This window comes from Cynocephalus volans, chromosome 5 (assembly GCF_027409185.1).
Source record: "Cynocephalus volans isolate mCynVol1 chromosome 5, mCynVol1.pri, whole genome shotgun sequence".
In the NCBI taxonomy this organism is placed as follows: Eukaryota; Metazoa; Chordata; class Mammalia; order Dermoptera; family Cynocephalidae; genus Cynocephalus; species Cynocephalus volans.
Window position 1 is genome coordinate 44,056,485 of NC_084464.1, and position 13,045 is coordinate 44,069,529.

General features: G+C 55.8%; 1 protein-coding gene across 1 annotated transcript in view; it reads right to left on the bottom strand.

Annotated features, from left to right (window-relative positions):
- TNXB (tenascin XB) overlaps positions 1–13,045 on the bottom strand; it is a 62,422-nt gene that overhangs the window by 36,633 nt on the left and 12,744 nt on the right. Inside the window, exons 4-12 of the mRNA XM_063096468.1 lie at positions 10,093–10,245; positions 9,646–9,909; positions 8,529–8,849; positions 8,109–8,360; positions 6,549–6,866; positions 5,222–5,515; positions 3,104–3,394; positions 2,437–2,742; positions 631–963 (exon numbers count right to left, since the gene is read on the bottom strand). Of these exons, the coding sequence (XP_062952538.1) occupies positions 631–963; positions 2,437–2,742; positions 3,104–3,394; positions 5,222–5,515; positions 6,549–6,866; positions 8,109–8,360; positions 8,529–8,849; positions 9,646–9,909; positions 10,093–10,245 (2,532 nt within the window). The remainder of the gene's footprint in view (positions 1–630; positions 964–2,436; positions 2,743–3,103; positions 3,395–5,221; positions 5,516–6,548; positions 6,867–8,108; positions 8,361–8,528; positions 8,850–9,645; positions 9,910–10,092; positions 10,246–13,045) is intronic.

Below are 13,045 nucleotides of genomic sequence, written 5' to 3' on the forward strand. Positions count from 1 at the left end.
ACCAAGCTGGGCAGGTCAGTAGGAGAGTTCCAGAGGCACTGCTGCCCACCCAGCCTCTTGGGCTGAGGCTCTGGAGAGGAGGTGCCCAGGCTGGGTCCTTTGTGGTTGCAGAGGTGGCCCTGTAACCAGGTCTAAGACAAGGGGCAGAAGGAATGTTCTTCTCTGCTGTAAAGTCACTCACTGAACAAGGGTTAAAGAAAGTTTTGAGCTGCACTGATGAAAAGGCCAATGTCTCATATACATTCTGACCAACTAAGTAGCTGAACCAGCAAAAAGGGACAAAGCAGACCCCTGAGTAAGGGTGATTACAATAATCATAGCAGCAAATGCTGACAGCATGTTTACTTTGTGCCAGGCCCATTCTCAGTGCTATACAACTGTTAAGTCATTTAATCCTCACACTAGTTCTGTGAGGTAGGTGTTACCTCCATTTCACAGACAAGGAAACAGAGGCACAGAAGGTTTAAAACTTGCTCAGGTCCTGAAAGCTCAGTGACCTCTATTTCTAGGTCTTCCCCAAACAGGTGGGGCCTTGTGGTTCCACTGGGGCAAGGGAAAGCAACTGGCTACAAGGAAGCTGGGGGCCAGCAGTAGGAGAGAACCAAAGCAGGCCCCTGCCCCCTCACTCACCTGTCACTCCCATGGTGGACACAGGGCCCATGCGCTGCCCCTCATGGATACCGTACAGGTGCATCTTGTACTTGCGCCCAGGCTCCAGGCCCCCCACGGTGACCTCACTCTCCTTGCCCTCGACACGTACTGCCTGGGGCCGCCCATCTCTGTCTTTGTACTGGATGGTGAAGGAGTTGAAGCGGCCCTGGGGGACGGTCCAGGAAAGGCTCAGCGAGTCTGGGGATGATCCTGTCACTGTCAGCTCTCCCAGAAGTGGCTCCTCGGGGGGCTCTGGGGTCTTCATGCTGGACTCTGTGGGGCTAGGGGTCTCATCCACAACATCCTGGGGGGCTAAGAGAAGAGATGGGGGGTACAGGCTGTAAGGGCGACTTGCTTTGCTGCTGTCGTCGATAAAGACAATCAAGTCCACCAGCAACATACTCCTCAAGTATACTAGGAGCTCAGTAGGCTAAGGGACTTACATAGCCTTTGTATTAGCCACTTAGTCACTCACAGAAGGAGAGAGGGCTGAGAGCCCTCAATATCTGTCCTGTACTGCTGGTGCGACTGCACTAGTGGGTTCTGTGGGCCTGGGGGTCTCCCCTCATGTCTGAGAAATGAGCCAAGATGGGAAGAGAGGAAACTTCTGAGGATACTTCCATACTGCATTCACTAACCTCAGGAAAGCGAGGCGGGCAGTGAAGCCTCTTCCCACCTATGCCCCTTCCCAGGGCGCTCTGGCTGCCCCATCCTCTTACCTGGACAGGATCATGGAATGTGCTCCGGCCAAGCCCTCCCTGGACAGCCCTGCTCCTGTCTGCCCTTTAACCCTAAGGTATGAATTGCTAAGGCAGGGTTCTAGACAAGAGTGGGTGAAAGATTCAGGGGTGTGTGGAGGTTGGGAAGGGCCCTGCTCTTTCCTGGCTGGCTCTGGAGTCACACCCCGATGGCCACCAACTCACTGTCCCTGCAGTTAGGTCTTTGCCGAGGGTCCGTGGTATAGGGAGACGGTGGCACAAGGAAAACCAGCCCTTCCGTGACCCACTCCCTGGTCCATGGGGGACTACTTACGGGACAGGAGATTGAGGAGGGAACAGGCAAGAATGATAACCCAGGCAAGGCTGGGAAAGGGAGGGAGGTGAGGAGCGGAAATGTTTACTAGGAAGTGAGAGAATCAGGGAGAAACAGAAGCTCACTCTTAAATAGCAGTTTTGATGTGCCAGACACTATTCTCAGTGCTATTTGTGTATGAACTCATTTAATTCTGACAACTCTGTGTAGTGGCTACCATTATTATCCCCATTTGACAGAAGGGAAAGGTGAGGCACAGAGAAGTTAAGTGGCTCGCACAAGGTCCCTTAGGCAGTAAGTTATGAAACTGGCAGTAACAGCCCGGGAGTTGGCTCCAGAGCCCATGCTCCTGACCATTACGCCACAATACCTCTTGGCAAAGGCTTCATGGGCCATGGGAATGGCAACAGACCGAGAGAGCCTGGGGACATGGAGGAACAGGCTGGGATGCTGGGCTTCTAGTGAGCCCTTCGCCCCGTTCCAAGCTGGCTGGGAGTCAGGGGCTGGGAGGAGTCCTGTTCATGCCTCAAAGAGGCTGGGGAAATGCGGTGCTCTTGTCTTTCAGATCTGCCACCTCTGAACAGGGCAGCAATGGCGTGAGGGTGCGGGGAGTGGTGACAGAATCTCAGAAACGGCCACAACATGAACCAGGCCATGAAGGAGGCTGTGGATAAGCTGGAAGGATCCCGGGCCAGCTCCTGCTCACAGGACTGGGACTACCAGGGAATGGAGGCCTGTGCGGCCCTGACTCACCCGTCTTGGCCACCACAGACACAGGCCCCACACGCTGCCTGCCACGAAGCCCGTAGAGGTTCATCTTATATTTCCGGTCGGATTCCAAGCCAGGGACAGTGACCTCGTTCTCATCCCCACTAATGCGTACTGCCTGGGGCTGCCCCTCTGCATCCTTGTACTGGACCACGAAGGAGTCGAAGGGGCCCTGGGCCACAGTCCATGACAGGCGTAGGGAGTCTGGGGTCACGCCGGTCACCGTCAGTTCCCCCAGGAGAGGCTGTTCGGGTGAGTTGGGTTGCGGGGGCTCCTCTTTCCTCTCTGGGGCTGTAAACAAGAGGATCCATCCAGGTGGTGAACTGGCAGCCTGGGATTGGGGATTGGGGTTTGGACGGGATGTCACACCTGATGGGCGGGATGGGTCACTGCTCTATTAGTATGAGTGCTAAACTCCTGGGAAGTCTGGCACAGTCAGGGTATGACACACCTTCTGGGCCTTGGGGAGCTGCTGAACAGGATGGAAGGGGCCCAGCAGTGTGGGGGAGGCTGGCTGCCCTTCAGCCCCGGAGCAGGGCCAGTATGCCAGAGTCATCCATCTTGCTGGGAGGCCCTAGCTTGTTCCTGGCTGAGGGCTTATGTGCAGAAGATTGAGAGGGGTCACATGGGGGCTTAGGTGGCTGCCACTTACCAGTGGTGCCATCGGCCATGAGGGGACCATATCGCTTCTTGTTGGCAATCCCAAATAGAGTGAATCTATACTTGTGGTCAGAGTCCAGGGGGGAGATGATGATTGAGCGCTCAGGCCCTTCCACAGGTACCACCTGGGGACGTCCCTCCCTGTCCCTGAATTGGACCATGAAGGAGTCAAACTGGCCCTCAGGGACAGTCCAGGAGAGGTGCAGCGAGTCTGAGGTAGGGTCTGTCACCCAGAGCTTTCCCAGGCGGGGTGGGGTCCCTGGGCTGGGATCACTCTGAAGCACTAGGAAGAAGGGGTAGAGAGAAGGGAGGGACACACATCACAGGAGAAGAGGAACCCATCTCCCACACAGGGGTGCTGCGTGCTGTTGTGCAGACCATTCACTGTACAAAGGTGCATTGCCAAGAGAGCACAGAGGTACTGAAATCCAGCCAGCACTCTGCTTGCCAAGCTGTGCCCTGGTAAGGAGCTATGTCTACCTAGAGGAAGGGCTGCTTTCTTCCAAATGGCACAAAAGCACTGTATGGACTAGTGTGGCCCTGACTCAATCCACAACTGGGGGAGGTTGGGGGGGGGTCAGAAAGAGCAGAGCCCAGCCAGGCCCTTCCATATCTCCACAGCCAGGGAAATCTTCCCAGTACAAACTCCACTGCTTCCAGGCCTAACTACTAAGCTGGTTTCTCGTCCAAGAGAGGAGAGCAGGATCCTTGGGGTGTTTTAATGTGAGAGAGCCTCCCATACCTATAGGACTGGGACTCATCGATGACCCCGCCCTGCATCGCCCACCCTTCACTCCCTACCCGCTGTGCCATCAGCATTAAACATGCTCCTGCTGCCCCCACCCATTCTGCGTGCATCTCCCTTTCGCCTCCATCTTCCCTCTTTGCTCCCTACTCATTCGCAGCCCAGACTCCAGAAAGTATCGACACTGGTGGTAGCCACGTCCTCACCTCCATCGCCCTCCCAACCCAGCTCCACCCCGGCACCAGGCAGCTCTCATTGGGGTCAGTGGTGACCTTGCCATTGCTAGGTCCTGTGGACATTCTGCTGCCCTTGAGTCAGACTTGTCTGACTGTGCCCTCCTTCCTGGCGTCCAGGATGCCTCTCTCCCTGGTTCTGCTCCTCCCAGCAAGTCACCCCTCAGACTACCCTGTGGACTCCTCTTCCTGTGCTCCTGCTGAGTGCTGGCCATCCCCTAGGTTCCAGGGTTCCAATGGTCCTGTCTCTTCCCACTCCCGTCCCCTCACTCTGGCTCCTATCCTTTGGCACTGACAATACCCACTCTCCCTCTTCAGGCCTTTTCTCTGCTTTCCAGACCCACGATGGTGGCAGTATAACCCTGAGGCCCCATCACGTTCCGCTTGGGTGACCTCTCCCTCTCTGTGCCTCAATTCTCATGCCTTGCAGGGCTGCTGTGGGGAGTAAGTGTGATGATACACTCAGAACATTCTGAATGCATTTGACGCTTAATAAATGCTCAAAAGATGTTTATCTAAGCGTCCCACACCATGCTGTTCCCACCTCTGCTGCTCCCTGCCTCAGGAATGCGACTGTCTGATCCAGAATCCTGGGGGCTGCCTGGGGCTCCTCATTCTCCTTCACCTCCCACTTTCAGTGCTACAGCCACCACCCCAGCCAGGCCACCATCCCCTCTCTCCAGCTCTTAACTTATTTCTCCAGCTACTCTCTGCAGCAGCCACAGTGCCATTTGTAAGATAAATATCTAATCATGTCACTCTCCCACTTAAGACTCTTAGAGGCCTCCTAGACCCCTTAGATGAGGCCCAGCCCTCAGCATGGCACATGAAGCCCTAAGGCCAAGCCCTTTAGCTCCCCACGTGCCCTGCTCTCCAGCCAGAGGAAACAGTGACATTGACTCTCCTACAGGCCATGGTCTCCCCTGCCTCGCTCACCACATCTCCCTCTGCCTGCACTGCCCTTCTCAACCTCTCTGCCTGTCCCACCTCTACTTTTCCTTCAGGATTGAGCTCAGGTACCCCTGCTTCCGGGAAGTCTTCCGGAGCTCCCAAAGCAGGTCCCAAAGCACTGGGAAGACCTCCTTCAGGACAGTGCAGAGGGCAGGGGTTGGGTGTGACTGTTCTCACTCACAGATCTTGGCTTCAGCCATCAGGGGGCCGTGCCTCTTCTTGCCCACGAGCCCATACAGGACAAATTTGTACTTGCGGCCAGGGTCCAGGGAGGTGATGCGGGCTGAGCGCTGAGGCCCCTCCACAGGCACTACCTGGGGCCCATCCCTGTCCTTGTACTGGACCATGAAGGAGTCAAACTCGCCCTCAGGAACTGTCCAGCGCAGAAGCAGGGAGTCAGAGGTCAAGTCGGTCACTGTCAGCTCGCCCAGTCGTGGTGGGCCCGAGGACTTCCCAGGCTTCTCCCCATCCCTGTCTGGAGTTTGGGGGGCAAAATCAAAGCATAGTGGCTCAAACATTCCCTTGTCCCCCATCCTCTTCCCACCTCACTCCATCCAGAACAGCTCCCTCCCTGGAAGCCTCCATTTCCCCACCCCTCAGCCCTCTGTGATCAGCCCTCCAAGTCCTTCCCTCGTGATAGCTTCCCCACCTCTCGCAAGATCTTAGTCTCTGCACACCGGGGTCTTGAGGAAAGTTTCAAGTCCCCCATGGTTCTGCCTGAGAGTTTCAAGCCTCCCTGCAGTGGCTTTGGAGCAATCTTAAGCCTCCTTGGCCCACCTGAACTGCTCTCTCCCTTGCCACCCTCTCTCCCAGTGGTGAGCTTGACCTGGACTTGGGGATAGAGTTGGCCACCCTGGTCCTATAGAGAGGGACCAAGAGGGTATGTAAGAGCCAGCCACCCCAAGGCCCTGTCCTTCACTGGTCCTGCAAACCTCAGTCACCTTAGAAGTCCTGATGGTTGTGGAGCCCCCTGCCCCAGGGAGCATCCACCCCCAGTAGAAACCAACTGATGGGACTATGGTGCTATCCACTGCAAGCCAGGCTCCCAGGGAGGTGGTGTTGGGGGCTGTGGGGAAGGAATGGGGAGGAGGGGCTGAGAGTCAGTATCTTTAGGGCCAGAGGTCTTTCCACGCCCCCACCCTGCCAAGAGATCTCTGGAGTGGAGCAGGGCAGAAGAGGACCAGGAAGTGGGGGCAGGACACAGGACAAAGAAAGTTGCTTTTCTCCTTGAATCCCTGTCCCACCCTCTGACTTTTCTCTTCCTGCCTTCTTTTCCTGGAGTACTCCCCTCCCCTACCTACCCTGTCATTCTTCTAAGACACCCTCCCTCCATCTTCCCTCTGAACCCACAACTTCTTTTCTCTCCTTGTTTTCTCCTATCATCCAGCCCCAAATGTTGGCTCTGCCCTTCACTGGCCCTTCAATCCTCATCCCACCTCTGAAGTCCAGATAACACCAGCTCCTCCCCCAATCTCAGGACATTGGTCTGAGCAGAGTCCAAGATGTACCCATAATGCCTTGGTAGATGATAGGGGCTGAGGGCTTGCCCCCGGGGGAGACCCCTCGAAGTGACAGCTCGTAGGGGGCTCCAGGAGGGGGTGGGGGCATCAGAGCCTGGCGGACGTCCCCTGGCAGCAGTTCCTCATGAGCCCCCGGCCCCTCGGGCACCCGCAGGTGTAGCTGGAAGTAGGCAAATGTGTCGGGCTGGGCAGTCCAGGTCACGTGGAGGCGCCCTGTCTTGTCTCTGCCCAGCACCCTCAACTCTCCCAGCTCCTGGGGGCGCTGCTGAAGGAGAGGGGCCCGGGCCCCTTGGGTCGTCGAGGGGCCTGAGGGAGGAGGCTCATCGGTAGCCCCCAAAAGGCCAGAGGGTGAGGACCCTGGGAAGGGGCAAGGTGAGAAAAACAGGAGAGTCGAGTATGAGAGCCGGAAAGGAATCCTCAGTCCCCAGGTTCTGCCCTCTGGGTTCTATGAGCCTAGAACCCCCCCCCTTTTCTGCTCCTGCTTCCACCACCTGGGCCACCCCTTCCTCCTAAAGTTCTTCCCAGTCCTCCAAACACTCCCATCTACCAGATTCCTGAGCAGACAGGCCTGCGCTTAGGGCAGGTAATAAATGAAATAAATAAAACCTACTATCCCTCCCCCCACTTCTATGACCTCCAGTCCCCAGAGACTTCCATGTCCCTCCCCACATGCAACCCCTTTCCCCCACTGGGTGGTGGTCGTGGCTTCCATTAGTGCTGCAGTGAGAAGCCTGGAAGAAAGGAGGAGACTGTGATGTTAGGGAGGGAGGGTGCAAGCGGAGAGTGAGCAGGGAGAAGAAAGAGAGGGCATGGGGGGTGGACATCCAGGTCAGGTGGCATCTGGGCCCTGTGGGGAAAGAAAAGGTCCACCACCCTCCCACAGCAGACACAGAGCACCCTCTCCCCAAGCCTGGACTTGGTTCCTGTGGGAGAGACAAGCATGAATGAGCCAGGAGGCCTGAAGAGGCAGCTCAAGAAGCAGTGGGCTCACCCCACCCCCATACACATGCTGCCTGATGGCTTCAAGGCCACCCCCAAGCAGTTTCAGTGTGTTCCTTTAAGGTCAAGGTCAAATTGTGGAAAATAGTAACCACTGACCACAGTCTTCAGCCACCCTCACCACAGTGAGTCAGAATGGGAATCACTGGTTTTAATCCTCACCCCACTCAAACTGCTCCAGTGAATCTCTGCGCTCCCCAGCACCCCCAAATGCCCCTTTCTATTGCCTAGAATAGCAATCCTGGCAGAAGTGCCTTGTGAATCTGAATAAAAATCAGGAAACCCCAAAGACCAGGTTCCCTTGGCCTTGGGTATCCACAGGATGATGCCAATCCCCTGGGGTGGGGGTGGCTTCTAGAGACACAGAAGGACGTGCTTTGTTGTGGGGGTCCCCTGGAGCCTAGGCCAGGTAGGGCCTGAAGGAAGAAGGGTGTGGTGGGGGTGGCAGCCTGAGCGGTGAGGCAGTGGGAGGACTCATGGATGCAGTCTCCACCATCAGGATGCTGGACAGGGCATGATGGGTGGTCCCGCGGCCCCAGCCCACGCTACCTGTGGTGGTGATGAAGGCGTAGGACTTGGAAGTCTGCCCCGCCCGCACCCCGTGGACCTCCACGTGGTAGGTGGTGCTGGGCCTGAGGTCGGGTAGGCTGACGGTGCGCGTGGTGCCGGGCACGGTCAGCTCCCCGCCGGGGCCCTCTGCCGGCGGCTGGGGCCGCCAGCGCAGCACTATGCGCTCGAACTGGCCGCGGAGCCCGTCGAGAGATACCAGGAGCGAGCCGTCGGCGGAACTGCCCAGCACCTCGGGCTTCGGGTGACGGGGCGTAGCCACCCGATCGACGCCTTCAGGTGATAGACCGTAGATGCCCTGGTTGGAGTCCGGCTTCCTGGTGCCCGGGTCAGGGTGGGCGGTGGGGCGGGGGCGACGGGACGGGGGTGCAGGGGAGCCGGCGGGGGCAGCGGCAGCCAGACGCCGCTGCAAATATTCATGGATGTGGCGCGCCACCGACGTGTAGGTCTGGTTGGCCCGCAATGGGTAGCCGTGAGCCCGCAGGTGGCGCTCCAGGTCCTGCACCGAGCCGCGGAAGCGGCCCAGCTCAGCCGTCAGGTTGCCCCACGGCCGCCGGGGGGACTGGGGCAGGCTCGGCCGAGGCCGGGACTCCTCCTCCCCGTTCTCTGCGGGCCGCGAGGGCCTCGGGGGCCTCGGGGGCTGCGGGGCCGGGGCAGGCCTGGGCCGGGGCTTGGGGGACGGGGCTGGGGGTCGCGCCTCCGGGTAACTGTAGTGGCCTGGTGCTGCCAGGGGCGAAAAATGGGGAGGGGGAGAGCTGGTCAGTAGCAACCTCCCCACCCCCGCCCCTCGCACTCTCCCCACGGCAGCCCCTCCCTCCATCCTTCCACCAGAGCCAGAGGCCTTCCCTGTTACCCCAGCCCCACCTGGAAAGAAAACCGAGAGAAATGAGTCAGTGCCCCCGGGAGCCCCCTTCCCCTCCGCCTCCAAGCCCACCACTGTTGGTGCCCTAGAAAGAAGAGAGAAGCCAGCGGGTGGGGCCCTGGATCTGAAGGAGAGAAAGGGGAGTGGGGGAAGAAAATGTGAGCTACAGCCAGGTGGGCGTCTCCCTGTCACAAGAAAGAAAGGAAAGATCCGGGCATCTGTTAAGAAACCTTGAGGGTTAGTGGAATATTACTTCTGTGAGACCCAGCTCCCAGCCACCTCAATCCTAAAATCAACAGGACTGATCCCACCCGCCTAATTCCAGTCCCCACAAGACCTGCCCCTGTACCTAAGTATGGATGAGAACCTCTCTCATTCTGGTGGATCAGACAGCATCTCCTATTCTCCACATCTCTCTGTGGAGCAGTTCCTCCCCTAGTCTACCCTGCAGCCATCCTATAGGACTCCAAACACCTGAGGGCTCTGTCTCCCCAGTGCCCTCAGGCCTGAACAAGTCCCCCTGCAGGTGCTTTGAGACTGCCACAAACCCTGCCAAATGTATTCAGAGGAGCTTGTGAGCCCTAGACCTGGGCTCTTGAGGAGGGGGCTTCTAGTCTTGGAAACTAGGGCCCTTCTCTAACCCATGGCCCTCCATACCTGTGTTTGCCCTGACAGAAGTCGGGTAGCTAATGGCCCGGCCCCGCTCTGCAGTGACAGTCACCACATATTCCACGCCTGGCATCAGGTCAGTCAGCAGCGTCCCATCTGCGTCAGGGAGCACTTCTAGTCGCACCCTTTGGTTCCCGGCACTGACGTAGGACACCACAAATCGGTCCACCTCGGCCTGGGGGCGCAGCCAGCTGAGCTCCAGTGTGGTTGGAGTCACAGCCACCACGCGGAGGTCCTGGGGACCATCGATCACTATCAGGGTTAGAGAGAGGAGAGCTCAGGTAAGAGTCTGGTTCTTCAGTCATCAGCTTTCTTTTCAAGAGCCTGGCTCCCATCCGGCCCCTCCCCTCTGCCCTCCTGGAGGGCAGATTCCCAGCTTCCCTCTCAAATCCAGATCTCCATCCAGGAGCCCATCCCTACAGCCCCAGCTCTTACTGGTGGTGATGGTCTTGGAGGCAGGAGGGCTCCAGCTGGTCCCTCGAAGGGCACGGACCGTGACCTGGTACTCCTGACCGGGAGCCAATCCTCTCTGGTCATAGGCTGAAGCAGAGCTGGGCACCCGGGCCGTGAATGGGGGACTCACCCCCTCTGTCTGCGAGAGAGAGTACACCGGGTGGATCAGGGGCTGGCACAATCTCCCTTATCTCTTCTTTCTCCAATTCCAAATAGTGTCGACATGGAACTTGGCTCTATCTGGGAGCATGGGCAGTAACAGTAAATACTCCGAGCACTTATTCCATGCCGGTTTTCACAACCACCCTTTGAGGCAGGTCCTATTAGTCCCATTTTACAGATGAGGAAACTGAGACACAAAAGGATAAGTATATTGCCAAGGTCACCAACACCAAGAAAGTGGCAGGAGTCTAAGCCTAGGCAGAATCCCCTCTCATGGGCTCTCCCTGTTCATCTGCCAGTATTCCACCCAACACACATCAGGATTCTTCCTCTGGCTTTCCCCTGGCAACCCCAGGCATTAGAAGGCTTTTCCTAAGTTCGATCATTTCAGAACAAATGAAGTAGATCACCAATGCCCTTTCAGGTCTCACTTCCTCCTTAAAGCATCTGTCTTAGCCTGAACCTCCCAACAGATGCCTGCTCCTGGCTGTGTAATTTCAGTGTGACCTGCATCATGACATTTCCCTTTAGAGGTTTCTTGTCTCTTCAGCAGGCTTGTAGGCCCCTCAAGACAAGGTCCACCTGCTCAAAGTCCCACAGATACATTTCCTGATTGCTGATTTTGTACCTGGCATCATGCTGCGCACTGGAAACACAAAAATAAAAAAATATAGTCCCTGTCCTCAGGTAGCTCATACTCTAGTAGCTAAATGTATGGCCACATCTTAAGTTTTATTAGATTCCTACCTAAATCTCTATGCATAGCAAATCCCTGTGAGAAAACAACTCTCCTTCAAGTTTACATTTAAGGTATTGTGATTACATGTGGTGTCCCTGCAGGAAATCTGCTGGGCCCTTCTTCCAGGCAGGGTCTCCTGGAGTGCCAGCTGCTGGGGAAACAGGAGGAACTGGACATCTGTGAGCACTCTAACAGCTCTGCATTTTGCCAGGCTATCCAGCTAGGACAGCAGCTAAGGACACTCTGTTCTGCTTAGCTATGTTGGCTGTGATGGGGACACCTCCATTCAGCCAAGTAGGATTGGAAATTTCAAAAGGTACTCTCCTAAACCAAGAGAATTGTGGGGAAATCAACATACTAAATACCAAAGTATAAAACCAGATGAGAAGGCCACGTAGAAATTTCCTGGTTGAGGATGAAATAAAGCTTTGTCAAAGTTTTCTGGGTTGAAAAGGTTTCCGGGCCACACAGGACCCCTGTCCCCTTCCTACTTCCCTGCCCTAGTCTAGGAAGCCTTAGGTAGGCCTCAAATCAAGACTCTCAAAGTCCTCACCCTTCCCACGATTTACTTGCTGACTAACTCTCTTTCTCATTCTCAAGTCCCCCAACACACATACACCCTTAGATACTCCCTGATGACGTCTGGTTCTTTCAGCAAGGCAAACCCATCCCCAAAGTTCTCCTTCTCCCTTTAGACCAACCTAAATATATTCTTTAGACACCTCTTGGTTCCTCCTGAGATCCATTTGAGAAGAGTTCCCTGAAAGTCCCACTGTCAGCCTAACCCATGTCTCCCAGCACCATCTCTCTAGCCAGATGCTGGCAGCTGGCTCTGCCACTTGGTAAAGTTTGGCTGCTTCACTGATTGTTTTTGGTGAGTTTTTGACTTGTTTTCAATATCAACCTCCTGGCCACAGATAGAGGACTCCACCTTGGTTGGTCCCTGGAGCTTACCTCACCCTTATCTCCCTTTTCAGATTAGACCCAAGCAAAAAACCTTTCCGAGGCTGCAAAGCCTTGTGTCCCAATGAACACTTAGCATAACTCTGGTTTCCAGGCTGCAGGATACACCCAGACAAGGAATACCTGCCTCAGTTTCCCCATGCTTTCTCTCACATTTATAGAGCGACTAGCATTTTACGAAACAGCAACATTCCTTAAGTTAGTGGTCCTCAGGCTAGAAGTGCATCAGGTCATTTGGAGGGTTTGTTACAACACAGGTTACTGGGCTTCACTCCCAGATCTTCTGGTTCAGTAGATCTGGGGGTGGAGTCTGACAATTTGAATTTCTAACAAGCTCCCAAGCTGATGCTGCAGGTCTAGGAAACATACTTTGAGAACCACTGAGTTGGTGTAACAATGCCACATATGCACGGAGAGGAGGAACATCCTCTTATGCATTCTGAAAATAATTCCAATAACTAGGTGTATTGCTTGGCCAGGAATAACAGAGTTAGGACTTTCACAAAGAAGTGCTTCTAGAAAGAGGGAGGGCATGAGGTAGAGATAGGCTTCTAGGGGGGCTGGCCGGTTAGCTCATTTGATTAGAGTGTGGCCTTATAACACCAAAGTCACAGGTTCAGATCCTGGTACTGGCCAGCCACCATATTCTAGGAAGATGGCAGCGGCCAGAGAACAGCCAACTGCCAACAGAAATAGACAGAGAGCACTGGACAAGGCAAAAGGCACAATACCAGGGGTCAGCCACACAGAGCATAGAAAGCATGGTCTGAGGGCCAGTAGCACAGGCTGATATTGAGTCCAAGAGGGGTGTCTGGGGACCAATTTTACAGGAGCGTCTTCCACACCCAGGCTCAGAGAGGACCCAGAATGTGACAGAGGACCTTACCCAGAGCAGAGTGGATGAACTGAGAGCATAATAAAACCTGGCACAGGCCAGCTCATCACCACCCTGGCTCTGGGTGAGGGTAGCCTAGTGCTTCAGCTGGAAAGCTTCATCCCATGAGGACACCCAAGGATGGATTTGTATTTACTCAGAGCAGGAGACAAAGCTGCCCTGAAAGCTCCTCTTAT